Source organism: Trichosurus vulpecula, chromosome 6 (assembly GCF_011100635.1).
Source record: "Trichosurus vulpecula isolate mTriVul1 chromosome 6, mTriVul1.pri, whole genome shotgun sequence".
Lineage (NCBI taxonomy): Eukaryota > Metazoa > Chordata > Mammalia > Diprotodontia > Phalangeridae > Trichosurus > Trichosurus vulpecula.
In genome coordinates, this window is record NC_050578.1 from 265,732,623 (window position 1) to 265,754,569 (window position 21,947).

The following is a 21,947-nucleotide window of genomic DNA, read 5'->3' on the forward strand; positions in this document are numbered from 1 at the left end:
AGTAATTCTTGTTAGCACCAGAAAAACAGTCATATGCTTTTCTGATGCAGTCATCATGTAGCATTGAGAAATCTAGTTATCCATGTTTCTGTCTTACCCTGCTACTAAAGTGAAAATAGAAGAGAGGGAGGGAGGGAAGGAGAGACAGAGGAAGGGAATGAAGGAGGAAGGGAAGAAGGAAGAGAGAAATGGAGGTTGGGAGAGAGGAAGGAAAGGAGGTTGGAAGAAAGAAAGAAAGAAAGAAAAAGAAAGAAAGAAAGAAAGAAAGAAAGAAAGAAAGAAAGAAAGAAAGAAAGAAAGAAGGAAGGAAGGAAAGAAAAAGAAAGAAAGAAAGAAAAGAAAAGAAGGAAGAGAGAAAGAGAGAAAGAAAGAAAGAGAAAGAAAAAGAAAGAAAGAAAGAAAAAGGAAGGAAGGAAGGAAGGAAGGTTAAAGGAGGCAAACAAGCTAGGTGATGTGTAAATTCATATTGTTTATTCACTTAAAGCTAGCAGACACATACATGTATGGTGCCAGACAAAATCTGACATCTGAACAAAAGACTGAGAAGGCTTAAATGCATTTCAGGACAGCCCCAACTCGGCAGGTCTGTGTGGCTCAAAATTTAGGATCTCCATGTATGTTTAATCACAGTATAAGAAAGGAATTTTTTAATTGGATAGGTTGTAAATACAATAAGAGAGTTGACAAAGTGTCCATTACATTATAACCCAGGATCTCTGTGTTTAATTTACCATTAACGTGCCATAACATAGTATATGTCCATAAAATATTAAGATTTTTAAAAAGGTCCCATTATTCAAGATAGTGTTTTGGGTAAAATGGCCATAGACAGCAAAGAATGCTGTTAAGTTAGCCCCATCTAGGCTTGTTGACCTAAGAAGTGGTATTCTCTGAGGTTACTCAGAGAACAAAGTTGTCAGGTCCAAACTTTTCCTCCGGTTGATTAGTTCAGACTCTGGCCCTTGTCAGAGTTACGAAATTGATATTAAATGATTATCAGGAGAAAGCATTATTAAGCTCATCCTGAGTGTCCAGGCACTGTGCTATGCGGTGGGGACCCCAAAAGGGGCAAAGTGCTTCTGGTGCCCCAGGTTTTTGACAGATGGACTGGGCACCGCCAGGTTCCTTCCCTCCCCGCACTGGCCTCGCTTGGAGCAGCTCCCTGGAATCCTGGATCTCCAAAGTCCTGGACTACCAGCCAATGACCTCCCCCACCTCCCCAAGGCAGGGCTGCGGTTCAAAGCGGGAAAGCCCCGGAGAGGGGCGGTCTGCTAGATCTCTGGCTCCCTTTAGTGAATGTCCCTGGAAACTTTTGTGTGCAGGCGAGCGCAGCCGTTTCCTGGGTGTGCTAGAAAGTGAGGCCCTCGAGGGCTGGGCTAGCTTCCCGCGTGCCTTGGGGCGGGCCGCACACCCGCCGGGCTCCGTGAGTGTTTGTGAATGGACTGACACAAAGTTCTTTAATGGGGCGGCGGCGCTGGGGAGAGGGGGAATGGAGGTGGGGGTCTGCCGGCCCGGAAAGGGGCAGGCCCAGGCCGGCGGGGTTTCTCAAGGTCACAAGTCGCCCCCGCCAGCCGCAATCTGGTGACAATCACAAGGACTTCCCCCGCGGACAGATGCCTCGTGACTCGAGGACCCGCCACGCCCCAGACGTGGAGCCGGCGCAAGCACCACAGAACACAGCCCGGGGCGAGGCGATGGGGGCAGCCCCGCGCAGGGCCTGAACTGAGCTCTAGGACTTATTTGCCGCTGACCTCAGAGGACTACCGAGCGCCAGATCCGTCCCTGCGCAGCCGCACTAGTAGGGAAGGGCCCTTCCTCCCCCTGCCCTCGGATTCCCCGCCGTACGGCCCAGCGCGCCTGCGCACGCCCTTCGCACGCTGGCACGCAAGCGGCGTACGGCGGCGGCTAGGGGTCGCGAGCCGGCGGAGGAGTGGCGGGCGCGCGCGGAGGAGCCCGGGGCGTCGGACGCGTCTCCCCCCCCTCCCCACGCCTCCCTCCCCCATCCCCCTCCCGCTCCGCCTCCTCCCCCCCCTCTCCCTTCCCCCTCCCCCCGACGATGTTTCGCTACGAGGTGAGCGCGGGCCACCGGAAGTGGCCCCCCGGGAAGAGGAGGGAGGAGGAGGGGGGAGAGGGAAGGGGGGACCCCCACCCCGGGAGGACCTGGGGGGGAGCGGGAGGGGCCGGGCCCGTTACTCCCGTTACACCTACTGACCGACGCCCCGGCCTGGGAGCCGCTGCCCAGCCTGAGGAGGGGTCAGGAGACTGCCCTGGAGCCTGGGAGAAGGGTCTTCCTCTGTAGACTTGGGGGGTCCCCGTGGAGCCCTAAAGGGCCTCCCCTGAGACGGTAAGGGGCTCTCTCTGTAACTTTAAGGGAGTCCCTTTATAGCCTTGGGAGGCTTCCGCGGGCCTGGGGGGCCCCCTCTATAACTTTGGGGGAGTCTCTGTGTAGTCTTAGGAGACTCCCCTGGGGTCACGAGGGGCTACGCTGTAACTTTGGGGGAGTCTCTTTTTATCGTGGGGCCCCCTCTGTAACTTTGGGGGTTCCCTCTGTGGCTTTAAGGGCTCCCTCTGGGGTCTTGGGGCATCCTTCCAACTTTGCAGGGTTCTCTCCGTAGCGCTCCCCCCCCCCCCGCTCCCCCCCGTGCCACGGAGCCTCGGGGTGGTCTGAGATGAGGGCTCCCCATCTCTCGGAGTAGCCCAGGGGAGCAGGTGCTGGAGCCCCTGTTCAGGAGGCACAGCCGCCTTGGAGGGGTGCGGGGGAGGCTGGCTGGGGACGCACCTGCCCCTGGCCTTAGCTGTAGACCGGCCTGCCTAGAGTCTGAGGTCTGGGGCGGTCATGACCTTGACCCGGCTCACAAAGGCCAGGGGCGGGCTGTGCTGGAAGGCACCGATGATGCCCTTGGGGGGAAGTGCGCTGGAGGGCTTGTCTGCTAAGACCCACTTAGGTGGGGGCAGCCTCTTGGTTTAAGCTTGGGCTGCGTTTCTGTTGTTGCTCCTGTTGTTAGAGAGGTTTGTACTTTGACTTAGGTTTCTAGCACGAGCTACTTAGACCAAACCTACAGTTGCCCTGAAATTCAGAGCAGGTAGCTCCGTCCAGTACTTTTCTGGGGTAAAGTAACCTGAGATCCCCGTGTATGTGTGTGTGTGTGTCTGTGCCTGTCTATCTGTGTCTGTGTGTGCTCATCTCCACCAGTAAAGAGAGCCGAGACCTGCATTTTGAAGTGGGTTTGAATCTCAGCCTTGCTACTTAATTGCTACTTAATGTGTCTTTGGGCTCAAGAATGGAATTAAGCACTGGAAAGAGCTTTAATAAACAGCTAGTAGAACACCTTATTTTACAGGGGAAGAAACTGAGGCCCAGAGAAGTTAGGTGAATTAGATACTAAGGATTGACAGAGCTGAATTTGAATTCTGGCTTCCTGAATCCACATCCAGAATTCTTCTACTGTTACCATTCATGCATTCTACTGTTACCATTTATGCATTCAACAAGCTTTTGTTATTAAATTCCTGCTAGTGGGAAGAGCATTGACTCTGGAAACAGAGGACCCGATTTTATGTGACATTGGACAGGTCTTTTCTTCTCTCTGAGTGTCAGTTTCCTCATCAGTGTTGTGAGGAGGTTGAAATAGCCTTCGATGCCCCTTGCAGCTCTAGATCTGAGCCTATGTGCTGGGCACTGAGCTGTTCTCCAGAGTTAAAAAAGTCAAAATTAAACATCAAACCCTGCCCTTGAGCTTAAATGCAAATACACACACAAAGTAATTTCTGATAGTGGTGGGAAGAGGAGGAGGGAAGGACCAGGAAAATATATGAATGAGGTGAAATTTGAGATGACCTTTGAAGAGAGCTGGAAATTTTAAGAGGTTCATGTGAGGAGGGAGTACATCACCTATAACACATACTTGCTGGGCCTCAGTTTCCTTCTGTGTCCAATTCTAAAAATCTGTGATTCCTAACCTGGTGACTTTAAGCAAAGTGACTGATATCTCTGAATTTCATAAGATCATAGATCTAGAGCTGGAAGGGACCTCAGATCATCCATTCCAAACTCCATTTTACAGATGAGGAAACTGAGGCCCAAAGAGGTTAATTGACTTGCACAAAAATCACACCAGTAGTACAATGGCAGAGTTGGAATTTAGGCCCAGATCCTCAGACTCCAGGGCTATCGTTCTTCCCACTACACCACATTGCCTCCCTCATCTTTAAAATAGGAAAATATAGGGCCTCTTTCCTTTACATTCTTCAGCTACTTGAACACCTCTATATTCTGTGATTCTAATAATAATTATTAGTAATAGTTGTAACACTTTACATTTATATAATGCTTTAAGGTTTGCAAAGCACTTTACAAATAATCTCCTTTGATCCTCATGACAACCCTGGGAGGTAGGTGCTATTATAATTCCATGTTACATATAAGGGAATGGCAGGCACAGATTAAATGATTTGCCCAGGATCACAATGCTAGTAAGGGTGTGAGACAGATTTTGAAGTCAAGACTTAACTGACTCTAAGTCCAGCATTGTGTCCAATGCACTAGCCAGCTTAGAGAATTGTCACAGGACATAGTGCTAAATCTCCGGTTCATTCACCCCACTAGAATTAGCAGGAAGTCTTGCCTTAACATGAGGCTCCTCAAACTCCACTGACTTCTGATGGACTTTTGATGACTGTGGAAATAAGGGATGGGAATAAGTTGGCTGTTGTCATTTTTAAAAAAACAGAAAGGAATAATTAGAACAAGAAAGTGGATGAAAAAAAATTCATATGCCATGCAGTTGTGTTTCTGCAAGGCCGTGGAGATGATTTATCAAGATTTGCTTTGTTGGAAATGGAGTGAATTGTGAGTCTGAAGAGTTGCTATAGAGACGTTTCTTTTTATTTCCCAAGTTAGGAGTGAGAGAATGTTGGGAAATATTTAAAAGAAAGGAGTGATAGATTGAGAAATAGATAAGCATGGCGGGAAATAAGTTTATAGGGGAAAATACCTAAAACTCAGAGCCAGAAATGTAACATAATTAACTTTCGATTCCTTTTACTACTTTAAACAGTGAGATAAGGAAGTTAAGGATTAGTTTCAGTTCTGGCTTAGTTGTAGCAGTTGAGATTTAAGAAGGCCCTTTACTAGATTTCTGAGGAATCATGTGAAATGATGCAGTCAAGAAAATATTGTATACAGTGTAAATACAGGCATGCACAAAAATGTAACGAATGTCCACAAAGCTGAAGTTAAATGTCACAGACAGTGTTGGTGCCAGACTGTTCAAGCACATAGCCATCCTTTCTGCTAACGAAAGGTGACACATTGTCAGTGGCAGTCAAGCTTTTAAAGTCATTCTAACTGAACTGTTTTCAGAGAATGGCAAGTATGGACTATGTAGTGTAGTGGGTTTGGGGTATTGGAAAGTGTCAATAGTGTCAAAAAATATATCAACGAAACCAAGATTTCTGATATGAGAAATGAAACCCTGGGAAGAAAAGGGGAAATAGGCTAGCTACTGAGAGAGAACACTGTCCTAAAAGCAAATTCACCTTTGGAAGCGGTGTCTCCTGTTAGATAAGGTTGCACAGAAGAGACACTACAGGCATTATGCAAGTTAATGCACTGCATTCTTCAACAGAACAGACAGTTCAGAGTGGTCTTTTCAGGGGTGTGTGGACTTGCTGAATACCTTAACCCTGTCTCCTGCCTCTCTAGTCCCTAGAAGATTGTCCTCTGGATGAAGATGATGATGCTTTTCAGGCTCTGGGGGAAGAAGATGAAGATATTGATCAATTCAATGATGACACATTTGGAGCCGGTGCAGTTGGTAAGTGTCACCTCACATTCCTCTTCTGAAGCGGATAAAAATCACCAACTTGACATCTCTATTTTGGGTCTCTGTCACTAAAACCTGATGTTACCATGAAATAACCTTGAGACCCTTCAACAAGTAGAAAAATTCCAATTTTGAACTGGATTTTGAAATAATCAGGTAGTCAGTGGGCCATGGGACTCTTTGGGCTTACCCTCTTAGGGTTGAGAAGCAGCGTTTACTCATCCTTCAGTTAAGAAGGATGGCATTAATGACACAGAGAAAGTGTAATGATAGAGACAAAGTTAGGATGTGAGAATATGTGTAGAAATTTAGAGTTGTGCACATGAGTAATCCAGACGAAGTATAGTAGGAAGCAAATATATACACATGAGCAACGAGGAGAGAGCGGAAAATAAATAGTAGTGGATGAGGCTGAGACTGAGGCTGACAAATGGGAGAAAGGAAGGCCTTAGAAGATGCTTAAAGATTTTTCTGCAGCTTTCAGTTCCACTAAGTTTTATTACACTTTAGGCTGAGATGAAGACGGGGGAAAAAGTAATAGCGAATATAAGGATGGGAATTGGATTCTGTAGAATTCCATAGAGGACTAAGAAACTGTCATTAGAAGAAACAGAGCGTTGTTCTGGGTACCAGCCAGAACCATAAGAGAAAGGGCCCAAAGGCCTTCTGGATTGTGCCCTCGGCTGTGGAGACAAGCCAGAAGGATGCCATGCTCCAAGATGTTGGAGACTATGGTACCGGGGTGAAAGGATAGGTTGTAGGATAGAGTCATGGGGCAGAGAGCTGGCTGTCATTTTGTCTTATCTTTAGGATAATAGCATTCATAGGCAGCTAATGTAACCACATAGCACAAAATATTGAGCGCTAACATCTAGAACCATTTTATCCATTAAGAGCATGTTCTGTCTTCCCCCTTTCTCGGAGTCTTCAGTGTTAAAGTAAACTTTGACTGAATTGGTTCATGGATGTCGCATTGTTATGGCTCAGTCTTAAACCTGCAACCATGGAAAGGGTGATGTTTGCTCTCTGAGTAACTTTGAGTATTACTCTGGGCAAAGTTACTTACTTAGAGTATGTTCCCTCTAAAAATGAGAATGATGTAAGAATATTTGTGTATATGGTATTTAACCCCTCTCCCCTTCCTCAGGCCCCCACATACACCTTGCTGTTGGAAAACCACAAAGAACAGAATGCAAAAAATAGAGTTAAAATAACTTCCTGTGACATTACTTGCTGGACTAGAGAGGAAACATGAGTAAGAAGAATTTTTCAGTCAACAAACCTCTGAACAGAAAGGATTTTCCAAGATAGTGATTCTCCTTTGAGAAAATCTTATGATAAGAGACTGGAGTTAAAAATCTGTTGGTGGATTTTACACACACACACACACACACCCTCTCTCCCTCCCTCCCTCATGCTATCTCTCTTCAATAATTATAAGCAGCACCACGTAAATATCAGTAATTACAATTATATTGAGTTTCTTTAGCCTGTTTTGTGTAACTGTTTTATGTTCAGAGACTCAGCTTTTTGATTGAATCAGCCTGGCAATGTTAGTAACTGTGGCTTAGTGATACTAAGGATCAGCCTTCCTTAAGAAAATAGGTGATTCTGCTCTGTGTAAGTTAAGTTTTTGTGTTATTTTGGAGTAGTAAACTTGGACAAGTAAAGTTTTAACAAGGCAAAACTTGTGTACCAAACAAACTCAGAGCAGGAACTGCTTACCTGTCATCCCTACTTTGTTGGACTTGGGTATTTCTTTACCTTCTAAAGAAATAGTCTGTCTTTCTTAGGGACTGTGATTGTCTCCAAGCTAAGTCTCCATTATTCCTTGATCATCTCTCCTGCTCTTATCCTTTAATGCTCCTTGATCTTTCAGGGTTGGCCTCAAGGCCACCTGGATTTACCACCAATGTGGCTGGTGGGATTGTCTAAATCCAAAAGCAGCTAAGAATCTGAGAGTCTGGTCTTAAGGTCAGTACTTTTTGGTTGAAAGGAAACATTTTAATGGCCAAAAGTACAAGCTGCCGCCTCCTATTCCTCTTCTTTCTCCTTTCTCTTCCTTCCTCTTCCTTCTTCCTTATCCTCCTCCCCCTTCTCCTTCCCCCTTCCCCTCCCCCATCACACCTCTTGTTTTCTTCTTGATTCGCAATTCGACTTGTGACCTACATGGATTGAGGTCAGACTTTTTCATATCTGAGTAACTGCATTCTTTAGGTCATGTGAAAAGTATAGCGAGTAAAGTGTTGCCACACAGTGAGTGCACTGGAACTCAAAATGCCACACACTATGTTTCCAAGTGACCTTATACATTTATTGAAAAAAGAATGAGAATGGGAAGATTATGGTACCCTATGCAAACAGGCCTCTTTGATTCATAATTAAATGTCCAACTTTAAAAATACAACTTCTTGACCACAGAAGTTACCAAACCGTTGATTTTATTCTTTTCAATTTAGAAAAATCTATTTTATCTCTCACTCAACTACACCCCTTGATTGGGGAAGGAAAAAAAGAAAAGAAAAGAACAGTCTTGTAACAAATACACATTGACAAGTAAAACAAATCCCCGCATTGCTCATGTTCAGTAACATATTTCAGTCTATACCCACAGTCCACCTCTCTTTTTGGGAGGTGGATAGCATGCCTCATCAACAGTCCTCTGGAATCACAAACTAATGGTTTTAGAAGGTTACTCTTCCTGCTTTCTTTCTTTCTTTGGTACCCAGAGAGAAGAAGTAGGATCTTAGTAGGAGAAATGGCAAGTAAGAAGATGTGCAGTGATACCCCTTGTGCTGAAAGGAAGCATGGCCTGAAATAACTCATTATTTACTTAACCATCTGTGTTACAAATGTTGTCTTTTTTGTAGATATTACAGCCAAAACATAGTTTGTTAGTGCCGTGAAAACTTATAGAATTTTTAGGTGACTTTCTCAGATTTTTTTCTATAAAAAGGAAGATGATACAAAAATTGTCATTGAATCATTTATTCAGAGAAACAGGGAGTTGTTGAGCAAGCAAGAGAATCCAGTATGTCTGGGAAAGCACCTACAAACCTGTGTGCTTCTGTAAACACATTTGGAATGTCTTTTCTAGATCTGCCATCTTTAGTACCAGAATGAACCACTATTTCAGGGTCAGGGAAGGTCCTTTGTAGCTTTAACAATGCTTCCCAGTACCTGGTGGATAATAGGAATGTTGTCAAATGTCGTTTTCCCATAGTTACAAGGCATGGGAAATTATCTTATTCCAGGGTGCATTGCTTACCACAAGGGTGATAAATGTAAGCAATTATTTTGTTTATTTGCAATATTTAATTTTATATTGGGTCTCAGTGCTTTAAGAAAAGGCAAAAAAGAAAAAAAAGTAAACTAGAGTCTTGCTGCGTCACAGAAATTCAGAGTTGGAAGGACTACAGACCATGTAGTCCAGACTATGCCTGAACAAGAACTTTGCAACTACTCAACAATTGGTGATCCAGCCTATGCTTGATGGCATCCAGGGAGGGGAAGCACAGGCCTTACGGCAAACCTGAATTTTCCTATTCAAAGCTTCCACCCATTGCTACTTCTTTTACCCTCTGGGGCAAAATAGAATGAAGACAATCCCTTTTTTTAACCTGATAACCCTCTAAATATTTGACTCCCCTAAGCCTTGTCTTGCCCTGGCTAAACAAACCCATCTTCTACAGTCTTTGTTTGGCATGATCCCAAGGCCCTTTACCCTCTGGTGAGAGACTTTGCAGCTCATCATTGTCCTTCCTAAAATGTGACAAGCAGAATTGAACATCGCACCCCAGATGTGGCCTGGCCAGCTCGTAAGGCAACAGAAGCCTTATTTTTACCATCCTGGCCACAGTTCTTCCCTGATTATAGCTTGCTGCTGACCCATGTCGAGCTTGTGATCTAAAAGGCCCAGATCTTTTCCAGGTGAGCTGCTTTATAAGTAGACATGACTCTCCATTCTTGTACTTATAAATTTTGTGGTAGTGGTATTTAGTTACCTTCAAATATAAAGAGTTTACATTTATCTATACATGGTTGAATGAAAAGAGTCCTGGATTACGAACTAGAACCTGGGTTCTAGTTTTGTCTCTGCCTTTTTTTTTTCCAGTGAGTTTCTTAACATTTGTTGCTCTAAGATTCCTCATCTATAAAAATGGAGGGCCAACTCTTAAATGTCATTCTGTATGGTACTACATTGCATAAGATAGAGTATAGAAAGAGTTAGACATTTTTCCTTGATCTCTTGATACATAGCCTGTCCAGAAAACCTACAAGCAGTTTATCCACAAGTGTAACCCAGAATATGTAATGTGTACAATCAAAGAGGAACATTACCGTATATTGTGGATAGATAAAGAATTGTATATTTAAGTGGAATGGAGTTAGGAAGAAAATGCTACTTCTTTTAGTTCCTTATCAAAAGCTTCAGAGAGGAAATAGAGATTTTAGGAGCTCTTTGAATGAGATTGAGCTTGGTAAACTGGTCTGAGAAGAGTGTTTCTCATAGATGTAAGAATGAATTGGTTATAGTAAAGAAGCTTTGGAAGAAGGAAAGAAGTGTGATTTAGGAAAGCTGAAATGGGTGGTGATCAGAACTCTGGTCATCACAAGAGTGAGGCCCCAAGACACTGAGATGGCATGGTGGTAGCAACAAGAAAAGATTTCTGACAAAACTGTCACAGATTGAGAGTAGAAGTGATGCTAGAGTCTGTAAGGGAAGAAGCATCCCCAAGGAAGAGATAAGCAGAAGCTGGGTGGAGATTGTGTCAGTAGGAATGAAAAGAGTCAGAGCTGGGAGATGATGGAAAGACATGAACATGAGTACTCCAGACAGGAACAGTGCTAATGCAGTGCTAGTTTAATACTTCTGGGGAGGCTCATGTTTGAGTCACATTTGAGCAAGACCCATTAGTGGTGTGAACACAAGAAAGTCTCAGTATCAGTTTTTTAAAAGTTCCATAAATGCCAATGATGCTGTAGACAGGGTATTACATTGGTAAGCAAGGCTTTATCCGAGCTCTGATCTGTTTTTGAAATGGGCAGTGGCTCTTGTCCCACTTTTTATCTCATTTTAAAACAAAAATACCATCTTCTTTCTACCTACTTCACAGAGGTATACTCTGGGTTAACATAAACACCCACTCAACCATCTATTTATTGAATACCTTCAATAAATTCCTAGGTGAGGGGAAGGGGGGAGGGAGATGAAAAAAAAAAGGCAGCAGGGTCTCTGTCTTCATGGAGTTAGTGGAATAGAGAATACATGTACAAATAACTAATTTTTTAGGTCAGATGTGTTTAATGAGAAATACAAAATGCGGAAGAGATGGAGATATCTTTCTGTCTGGGAGGATCAGAGAAATAGCTAAGAATTGGGCAAGCAAACAGGATTAGGGCACATTCCAGGCAGAGAAAATAGTATGAGTAAAAGCCCACAAGTAAAGAATTTCAGAGCAGGCTTCCATATTAGGAAGTAGCAATTTGGTTAGAAGGTACAGTGTATAATTGGGAGTAGTGGCTAATAAGAATAGAAAGATTCATTGTAAAAAAAAAAAAAAGATTCATTGTGACCACCCAAATCATGGTGAGCCTCAAGTGAGAAATTTAGCTTTATTTAATTGGGAAAGGGATCTTCAGAGGTATTTGAGATGCAAAGGTTCATGATCAGAGCTTTTGTTTTAAAAAGATTAATCTAACAGTAGTAATTAACTGGTAATGAACTCCCAGTTTGCACAAGTTATTATCTCCTCTAGCACTAAATCTACACAGGTCCCAGGACTTCTGGGATATTTGAGACCTTGGACTTAGTATACCAGCAAGGCAGCATCACAAAATAACTACATTTTGCTCTCAAAAGAGAAGTATTTAATGGATATAATCAGGTTATGTATTGTATATTTGTCAGTAATGATAATGTTAATCTCGTATTCATTTAAGTACCAATCAGTGAGCATGTATTAGGGCTCCACTGTATACCAGGTACTGTTCTGGAAACTCAGGATACAAATAGAAAGAATTCTTACTTTCAGGGAATTTACATTCTAACATGATCTGTTGAGAACAACTTACAAATCTATCCATAATAAGTTCTTCGTAATAAAACTTACAGTTCTGACCCTAATCTTAAACACAGAAAACACAATTATTCCAATAAAGGGAGCACTGAGTGTTTGTTTTGATTTTGTCTTTGTATTCCAAGCACTTAACACAGTATCTGGCACACAGTAGGCACTTAATGCATGTTGATTAAGAGAATGACACTAAGTTACCTCTCCTAGACCTTCTGGATTCTGTCCATATGAACTGGAGTTGGGGCTGGGGAAGCAGAAGAGAGAGGAAAAAGGAGACAGAGCAGGCTTCTGCTACATAGCTCAGCTTCAGATTAGAACAGACCTGGTTCAGCAAGCAAGGCTAAGAAGGAGACCCAGAGTTCTGCTGGCTACTGGGAGGAGGGGGAAGAAAAGTGAAAGCAAAGTTTCCAGGCTCCTGCTCAGAACAGCCATACAAGGCAAGAGAATGATGGGAAGATTAGGGGCCAAAAATCTAGAGAAGCCTTGTCTGCTTTTAGTCATACTACATCACATGTTTATGTGTTCTTTTTTAGAACCACCTCCTTAGAGGTGATGCGGAGCTCATGCAAGTTGAAAGCTGTGCCATCAGAAGTCAGTTTAGAAAGGAGTCTGAGCCCCTTAAGTTAGCTCAATCATCTCCCTTATCGAGGTACATTTTACTGATTCAAGAGCATCCTGCTCTGTCTCTGATAGGAAGCCACCCCCTCAACCGTGACCAATTGAGGAACATTCCTGTATTAGTGGAAGCTAGGTGGGAGAAGGGCATGGTTTTCTACTACCCTCCTCCCCTTTAAACAGCCAGAAAGTATTGACTATTAAATACAGCATTGCCAGCTTGTGGAACTAGGGATACCTCATAACAAATATAAAAAGTAATGAAGTTGTTTTTTTTATAATATATCACTTGACTTTTTTTTTGGAGGGGGGAAGGCAGGGCAATTGGGGTTAAGTGACTTGCCCAAGGTCACACAGCTACTATGTGTGTCAAGTGTCTGAGGTCGAATTTGAACTCAAGTCCTTCTGACTCCAGGGCCAGTGCTCTACTCACTGCACCACCTAGCTGCCAGTCATGAAGCTTTAAACAAGGATGGTGGCATTAAGAATAGAGAAAGGATGCTGGTTGTGAGAGATTTTACAGATAGAATATTTCTAAATGTAAAACTTTGCAATTAATTAGGGTTGTGGAGAGCAAGGATGAGGGAAGAATCCTTAAGGATTTTGACCTTTAGACATTTTAGGGTAATTGGGAAGATAATGATAAATTAAGGGGGAGAGAGGAGCAGGTTTTAGGAGAAAGATGAATTTTACTTCAAACATGTTGAGTTTGAGGTGTCAGTGCGGTAGCCTCGTGTGAACATCCAGAAGCTAGTAGAACTTCATTTATATAGCTCGAAGAGAGGTCAAGACCGGAGAAGTAGAGATAATTCTGAAGGAAGAAGAGAGAATATAAAAAAATAAAAAGAAGAGGTCCAAGAACAAGAATTTATAAATCTATAAACCCCAGTCACTTGATGATTTATAACATAAGTGCTTTTATTGGCCATATTTCATCTTTGCGGTTTTCTTGTAGATGATGATTGGCAGGAAGCACATGAGCGCCTGGCTGAATTGGAAGAGAAGCCAGTGGTGGCAGTTGAACAGACAGGCAATGGGAGCACTGATGAGATGGACTTGCTGGGAGACCATGAAGAAAACCTGGCTGAAAGGCTCAGTAAAATGGTGATTGACAATGAACTGGAGGACCCAGCAATCATGAGGGCACTGCAGACCAGGCCTGTTCTGCAGGTGAGTGGATCCTCAGGCTCTAAGAACTTTGAAAGTGGACCCTTCCTAGTATTTCCACCCAGGCAGTGTAATTGAGTGACGTCTTAAGCTTTGTAACTTTTTACTGTGCTGCAGCTCGTAATAAGCTTGTTTCTAAAAGTGAATAAAAAAAGATTTCTAGTAGTGGTAGGCCTACATATACGGCTCTGATAAAATGTGTTTTCTCAGATTGTTGAGCTCTCTATATCCTCACTAGGATGAGTAGAATAAAGCAACCAGAGAATTCAAATTGTTCCAGAGTTCCAACAGTTCATCTCTTTCCCCTTTTTGTACCACCAGCCTGGAGGTCTCAATTCTAGCATTTGGGATGGCTCTGCAGTTCTGAGACGCATACGAGGACCACTTCTTGCTCAGGTAGCCTGTTAATTCCATTAATAATCCAGGGCACACAAACAGTCTGCTGTTGTGAAATATGGGATTATTTTAGCAGGATGTAAATTCCTTGAGGAACTTTGTATCCTGGTGATTTACACAGTCCTTGGCACATTGAGTCCTTAAGACTCCATTCAGCAAACGCTAATTAAGGCACATTACATTGAAATGTGAGGTATAGTAGTGGCTCAAAAAGCCAGCCTAGTCGAGTATTAACATTTGCCTCCCCAATTTGGTTTATTCTTTTTTGCCTCTTAAATTCAGTTTGACCATTCACTGCTATAACTATGCCACTGATTCAGGTCATAGTATCTCAAAATGGTTTAGTATCCCTGGAAATTGCTAAAGCACTTGTATGTCCAGTTTTCTAATGGCTCTGTTTTTCAATCAGGAAATGCCCACAGTGTCTGTGTTAGAATATGCCTTGCCTCAGAGACCCCCACAGGGCCCGGAAGAGGAGCGGGACCTTTCTGAGCGGGCATTACCAAGGCGTTCAACTTCTCCCGTCATTGGGAGCCCTCCTGTCAGAGCGGTCCCAATAGGCACCCCACCTAAGCAGATGGCTGTACCCAGCTTTAACCAGCAGGTATATCTCATTTGCAGGCACTCAGCCCAGGATATTGGGAATCTGGGCAAAATCATTTAGTGGATTTGTTCTGGGAGGAGGGGGGAAGATTTTGGTAGGTACTGAATTAGAAAGGAAAATAGCCAATTTAGAGTGAAGAAAAGACAGATGCCCCTATCATTCATTGCTGCTGCTGTCTAATAATTAAAAACAGATAGGTTACCACTTGATGGTATTTTAAAAAAATTTTGGTGACTGTCCAGAACACTGCCAGAAAATTAAAGGCTGGGGGGAATGGGAACACACAGTGCTGTCCACATCCCTTTGTACCCTTAAGATGTCCCTGCTTTCCCTAGAGCCTGTGCAGTCCTGTTCCATAGACTTTCCTCCACCTGAAACCAGCAGCTGAAAAGGAAGGCCCATTTGGAAGGTATGGGGGGAGGGAGGTACTGGTATGGCCCAGCCAGGATCACTTCTATCTGAAACAGTAGAAAGTCATAGTGTGTCATGAAGCTGCTGAGCATGAAGGCCATATCAGAATATCAGAAGGTCTCCAGAATGGAGCTTAGTTAATCCTCCAGCTTTCTTATCCATTCCCTATCCCTAACTGTTTGCCAAAATGTGCCATCATGGGAGCGAGAATTTGCAAGTCCGAGAATTTGCTAGTACCTCCCTCAGCATGGAAGGGGTGGGGATACTGGAGAATTAGCTAAATCTCCCTCAGCTAAAATGGGCACATTGTTGTTTGTGAGAGAGAGAAAAGATCAGGAGGTCCATGTTTGAACCTGTTTAGAAGCAGGGCCATTGATTTCCATTTTACTTCTACACCAGAATCTGATGGGAGGGACACTTAGAGTAGGTGAAAGAGAAACTCACTTGTATTGAAGTCCAATTCTCTGGGTTTTCTTTTTGTTCTGACAGATTCTTTGTCCGAAGCCTGTTCATGTTCGTGCCCCGATGCAACAGCGATATCCTGCTCCCTATGGCGAGAGGATGTCTCCAAACCAGCTCTGCGGTGTCGCGGTATTACACTTTCCTACTTATTGTGGATGTGCATGTGTTTACATCCCATACCATCCTCTGCTGCCTGTATCTTGAACTTCTTCACTACTTCAATTTCTTAATCTGAACCTCAAAAGGTCCTAAGGCCTAATATGATTAATGCTGCTTGATTATTTCTCTTACCTCAATTTTCTCTTCTTTACAAATCCAGACTCTGTCGATTAGATCAGCTTACTTTTGGCTTTTTAATCCTTCTTTTACCATTTATTTCTCCATGTTAAATAATTAAAATTCTTTGTCCATTTTGTTCCTCCTAGGAAATAGCTTGAGTATCTTAAGTTGTAAAATTTATGATTTTTACATGTGATCCAAGTATGTTTTGTGTACCTATTGAGTGTTTATATATTTTGTTGATTAATTTTTTGGTTTAGAATAAGCTTCAGTTTTTCCCTTTCTTTTCCAGAACTCTTCCCTTCTGGGCCACCCATTCCCTCCCAGTGTCACACCTGTTCTCAGCCCTATTCAGAGGGCACAGCTTCTAGGAGGAGCACAGGTAAAGCTGTGGCTGTCTCTCTCTCTCTGTTGCCAGATTGGGCCTCTCACTTTCTTGTCTGAGGATGTAGCATTTGGGTTTTGTTAATACTTTGTCGCTCCTTGGCATATTTTCTGCTTTGCTTTTCCCGGTAAAGCTATTTTTAAAAAATTATTTATTTAGTATTTTTATTTTTTCCCACCAGCAAAGCTATTGATGGAGAAAATACCCTCTGGTGGACAAAAGTATACTAATCCCGTGGCATAGGGTCCTTTGTAGCTAAATTGAAAGTTTTGTCCCTTTTCCTACCTGCAGCCTGGACGAATGTCTCCCAGCCAGTTTGCTCGTCTCTCTGGATTTGTAAGCAGTCCCCTTGCTACTATGAATCCCAAGTTGCTTCAAGGACGGGTTGGACAAATGATTCCCCCAGCTCCTGGCTTCCGTGCCTTCTTTGGCGCACCTCCACCAGCTACACCACCCCCAGCACAGCAGCATCCCTCTTGCCCAGGACCTCACCTACAAAACCTAAGGTAACAAAAATAAAACATTTCATTTTGCTTGAATATAACTCATCGGATGCTCACTGGATTTCTTCCATATTGACAAAGTGTAGTAGTATAGCGTCTACTAGAAACAGGTCCCTGTGTCTAGAATGAGAAATTCAGCAAAACAGGTATAAACCCTTGCTGGCCCTTCACCTAAATGTTAGGACTGCCTTTAGGAGATGAGTACTTTCAGGATCTTGCTTTTCAGGTGCTTTGATATCAGGTCATAACCCAGTCTCCTAAAATCAATGAAGACTTTTGTGAAAAATTTAGTGCCCTAAAATGATGTCCACTTATAAACTTGAATTCATTAACCACCACCTACCAGCTAAGTGAAGAGCAGACATTGGAAATGACTCTCAGAACACAGGAGTCCTTCCTCTCACGTGGATGACTCTTGGAAGCTATTTTTGTTTTTCCACAGACCTCAGTCCCAGATGTTCAGACCAGACACAACTCACCTTCACCCACAGCACCGTCGACTCTTACATCAGAGACAGCAACAGAATAGAAAGTGAGTACCAAGTTCTCCTGGGTTTGGGTGGTGTTAATAGAAGAGATTATTTCTACTTTACACTGATCCTTTTGACATTAGGGAGTGCCCTTGTGGATTAGCCGATCAAATAATAACAACATCGACAATAATAAAAATAATAACAGTACTGATATAGCAGTTTAAAGTTTGCATAGCCCATTTCATGTATAAACCCATTTGACTGTCACAACAACTTTGTGAGTTAGGTGCTATTAGTATCTCCATTTTACAGATGAGGAAACTCTGAGGCAAACAGGTCAAGTGACTTAGTCAAGGTCACACAACTAGTAAGAATCTGAGGCAAGGTTGCAACTCAGTCTTCCTGAAAATATATTATTCCCTTTTGTATGTGTAAAAAGAAAAGAGAAAAAAAAAGCAATGGGGGGAAAAGGAAGGAGAAATTGTGACATTTCACTTGGGCACTTTTACGGTGCCCAGATGTTCGATCGTGAATATGTAACTATTAGACAGTGTTGTATAGTGGGGCAGAGTGATGGTCTTAGATTCTGAAGACCTGGATTCAGATGCTGATTGCAGCACATTGTGACCATGGGCAAGTCACTTAACCCCCAGAGGCTCAGTTTCCTCACCTCTACAAGAGTCTGTTGTTACTTACACTACCTGCCTTACAGGGCTTTTATGAGAAGATGTCTCTGGAAATCTTAAAACATCATAGAGGTGGAAGTTATTTTTCCCTGTCTTCTTACTTTGTAAGAGTGGTGAGCAATGAATGAATGAATTTATGAAATTTGTTGAGTTACTTGGAAGAAATATTCTATGTAAATTTGAATTTTTAAAATTATTCCCAAGTAGTATAAGCCTCTTCTCTAATTTTGATAATATTAGTATTAAACTAAAATAGTCTCCATTTCCCTGAGTCTTTTAAAAACAAGTCCATGATGCTTGTCCTTTTGATCCTCTGACTTTGCTCTGTTTCCAGTCTCCTTTCTGGGACCTTGCTCACCTGGCTTTCCTTCCTGCCTGCCTGCTCCATCTTTGCCATCTTGCTTTAGCAGTGATTTTTCTTCTTGCTAGCATTTTCGTGTGCACAGCAGAACACAAAGAGAACTGTATGAATGTCTATTTGTTCAAATTCCACATACTGCTTTCAAAGCTCCCCTGCTTCTCCATGCCTTCTTCTGTGCACTTGTGAAAGCATTTCAGTGGCTCATTTGCTTTCTCTCTTTGTTCTCTCTCTCTCTTTTAATATACTCCCTGACAATTAAAAAAGTAAGAGAAAGAAGAAAACCAAGGAAGCGTGACCAAGGAATATGATTCCACACCATGGCCATTTGCAAAGCCAGGGCTCTTTATACACCTTGAGTCCATCACCTTTTGAAGACAGTGGGACACTTGTTTGTTCTCCCCGGTTGCAATGTTAGCTTTTCATCAACATACAGCCCATTTCAGTTGCTCAAATAAATTTCCCTTTGTAGGGTTCTCTAGACTCTTATGTTTGTATTTCAGAGTTCCTACTCACTTTTGGTCTTGTCATGAGAAATTCTGGAAAATCTTCTGTTTCATTCAAGGTCACTTTTTCCCCTGTAGGATTATATTCAGCTTTGCAGTATAACTTATCTTTGGTTGTGAGGTTATTGCTTTTGCTTCTGGATTAAGTAGAAGCCACCAGGTCTTTCTGTGATCTTGACTGTGAGTCCTTGGCACTTGAGCTGTTTCTTTCTGAATCCTTACAGTATTTTTATTTTTATGTGGAAGCTCAGGATTTTGATTATGATATTTCTAGAACATTTTCTCTTGGAGTTTTTTTTTTTCAGGAGATGATCGTTAGATTCTATTTTTACTTCGTCCTCCAGTTCTAAATAGATTTGGGGCATGATTTCTTGAAGTATGGTGTCCAAGCTCTCTCTCTCTCTCTCACTCTCTCTCTCTCTCGACTTCCACAACACCTTATTCTTCTCATCCAAACTATGTATAGAACCAAGAATTCCTATCCTTCTATATTTATTTGAACACATTGCTAACGTGGTTCCATATAATGTTTTGAGTTGAATAACTTTCACAGCCAAACTCCTAGGAAGAAGCTTTCATTGTTTCCACTTTATTACTCTTATTACTTCTCAACAGCTTACATCCTGGCTTCTGATCACATCACTTAAATGAAATTACCCTCTTCAAGGTTACCAGTGACCTAATTGCCAAAACTAATGGCCTTTTCTTAGTACCTAACCTTCTTGACTTCTCTGCAGCCTTTGACATTGTGGACCATGCCCTCCTTCTAGACATTTCCTCTCTATGCATTTTCATGACACTAGTGTCTCCTGGTTCTCCTACTTCTGGCTATTTCTTAGTCTCCTTTGCAGGATCATCGTCCTTATCTCACCCACATGTTCATTTTCGTAATTGAAGAGGACCACAATGACATCGTGATGTCGAGGTCAGTGTACAGTGTGTCTAAATGTGGCTGATCAAGCCAGTACAGTTCAGATGGCTGTACCAGAGACCCTCTATGTTCACTGCTATACCCCAGTGTTCTCTTCTGGGCCCTTAGAATTGCCCTTCTACATCACAAACTGACTATTGATATCTCCACCTGTATGTCCTATAGGCATCTCAGACTGAACATGTATAAAACAGAACTATTTTTCAAAAACAACTCGCCTATCTTCATAATTTTCTTATTTCTATTGAGAATACGACCATTCTTTATGTACCTAGGTTCAAAACCTTGTAGATTCAATTATAATTATATATATAATATGATCAGTTCTTTGCTGTCCCTCAAATCCAGGCAGTTGGGAAGTCGTACTTATTCTATCTTCACAGTATATTTCACCTCATTTCCCTTTTCTTCATTCATATAATCATCACCCTACTTTAGACCCTTATCACCTCTCACTTGTACTGTTACAAGTAGCCTACTGTAGCCTAGTGTCCCTAGTTCAATTTCTCTCTCCTCTCTAGTCCATTCTCCACACAGCTACCAAACTGGTATTCCTAAAACACAGATCTGACCTTGTTACCTCCCTCTTCAAGAAACTTGAGTGGTTCCTTTTGTATCTAGGATCTTACACCAATTCCTCTGGTTAGCCCTTAAAGCCCCTCATAATCTGACTTGAGCTTACCTTTCCAGGCCCCTTGCACATTACTTTCCTCCATACAGTCTGCTTTCCAGTTAGACTGGCTTTCTCGTTTCTCTTTGTACATGACATTCAGTCTCTCATCTCTGCGTTTGCATTGGCTGTCCCTACTTTTGGAATGCTCTCTCTCCTTACCTCTGCTTTTTATAGAATCCCTTCAAAGCTCAGCTTGAGTACCACCTTCTATAGGTTTTCTATCCTCATCCTCCCACAAGCTAGCATTTGCTCCTCAAAAATTCTCTGTGTGTGTTTATACACGTATACCCACAAATAATGTTCTTGCTCCCAACATATGCTCTTTAAGGACAGGGAATTTTTCCCCTCCATCTTGGACTTCAAGGCTCTCTACTCTCATATTGAATTTCTTGTGCATTCACTATATCAGTCAGATGAGCCTATGTTAATGCCCATACAACTTTCCCACTTCCATCCCTGGCCTTTTGTGCATTCTGTCCATGCCTTTGTCAAATCATATTTCTGTCTTTCAAAGTAACTTCTGCTACAATTATTTGGCTACATTTGCCCTGTTATTTCCAGAAATGCCTTGACGTGACTATAGTTGTGGTTCATTATATAGTACGTATTTTATGTGTATGTATTATTTTGTACTGTACTCTTAAATAGTGAATATTACATATGCAATCTTGACTGACTGTAAAGATTTGGGTGTTAAGACCAAACATAATCTTTTTGCCAAGTGACAGATGTTATGACCTGGCTCACATAATAGTGAGTAACAGATGGGCTACCCAGGATTCTTTTTCCAGGCATTTTTTCTCCTTATCACCTATTCTCATTCATCTTCTTTTTATATGGAATATAATGCAATTATATTCTTTAACTTGGATTTGACTTCTCTCTAGGGGTTCATGCTTACTACCAGAGAGGAGAATATTTCATGTGTGTATTCATGTATGTGTATGTATATACACACATACATATGTCTGTGTATACGTGTGTATGTATGTATAATTTTATTATTTATTTTGAACTTCTTAAATATTGAGTTCCAAATTCTCTCTCTCCCTCTAGCCCCTCCTTCTCCCCCCACTGAGAAGGCAAGCAATATATCAGTTATACATGTGAAATCCTACAAACATTTTCATATTTCCCAAAAAAGCAAGAAAAATAAAGAAAGTGAGTTAATTATACTTCATTTGGCACTCACAGTTCATCAGTTGTCTCTCTGGAGGTGGCTAGCATTTTTTCATCATAAGTCCTTTGGAATTGTCTTGGATCATTGTATTGATCAGAACAGCCAAGTTTTTCACAGTTTGTTATCAGTACAACATTGCTGTTACTGTGCACAATGATGTCCTGGTTCTTCTCACTTTAGTTTGCAACCGTTCGTATAAGTCTTGGCCAATTTTTTCTGAAACTGCCCCCCGTCATCTTTTTTAGCACAGTAGTATTCTGTCACAATGATTCACCACAACTTGTTCAGCCATTTCCTGATTGATGAGCATCCCCTCAACTTCCAGTTTTTTGCCACCACAGAAAGAGCTCTATAAATACTTTTATACACATAAAAGTATTCCTTTGATCTCTTTGAGATTACGGACCACTTAGTGG

At 42.3% G+C, this 21,947-nt stretch overlaps 1 protein-coding gene across 1 annotated transcript in view; it reads left to right on the plus strand.

Moving 5' to 3' along the window:
* The first annotated feature begins 1,879 nt into the window (after positions 1-1,879).
* Positions 1,880-21,947, plus strand: part of PATL1 (PAT1 homolog 1, processing body mRNA decay factor) — a 39,947-nt gene continuing 19,879 nt past the window's right edge. Inside the window, exons 1-9 of the mRNA XM_036763786.1 lie at positions 1,880-2,071; positions 5,705-5,816; positions 13,473-13,687; positions 14,006-14,080; positions 14,490-14,684; positions 15,585-15,686; positions 16,129-16,218; positions 16,513-16,727; positions 17,167-17,256. Coding sequence (XP_036619681.1) covers positions 2,057-2,071; positions 5,705-5,816; positions 13,473-13,687; positions 14,006-14,080; positions 14,490-14,684; positions 15,585-15,686; positions 16,129-16,218; positions 16,513-16,727; positions 17,167-17,256 — 1,109 coding nt within the window. The 5' untranslated portion in view covers positions 1,880-2,056. The remainder of the gene's footprint in view (positions 2,072-5,704; positions 5,817-13,472; positions 13,688-14,005; positions 14,081-14,489; positions 14,685-15,584; positions 15,687-16,128; positions 16,219-16,512; positions 16,728-17,166; positions 17,257-21,947) is intronic.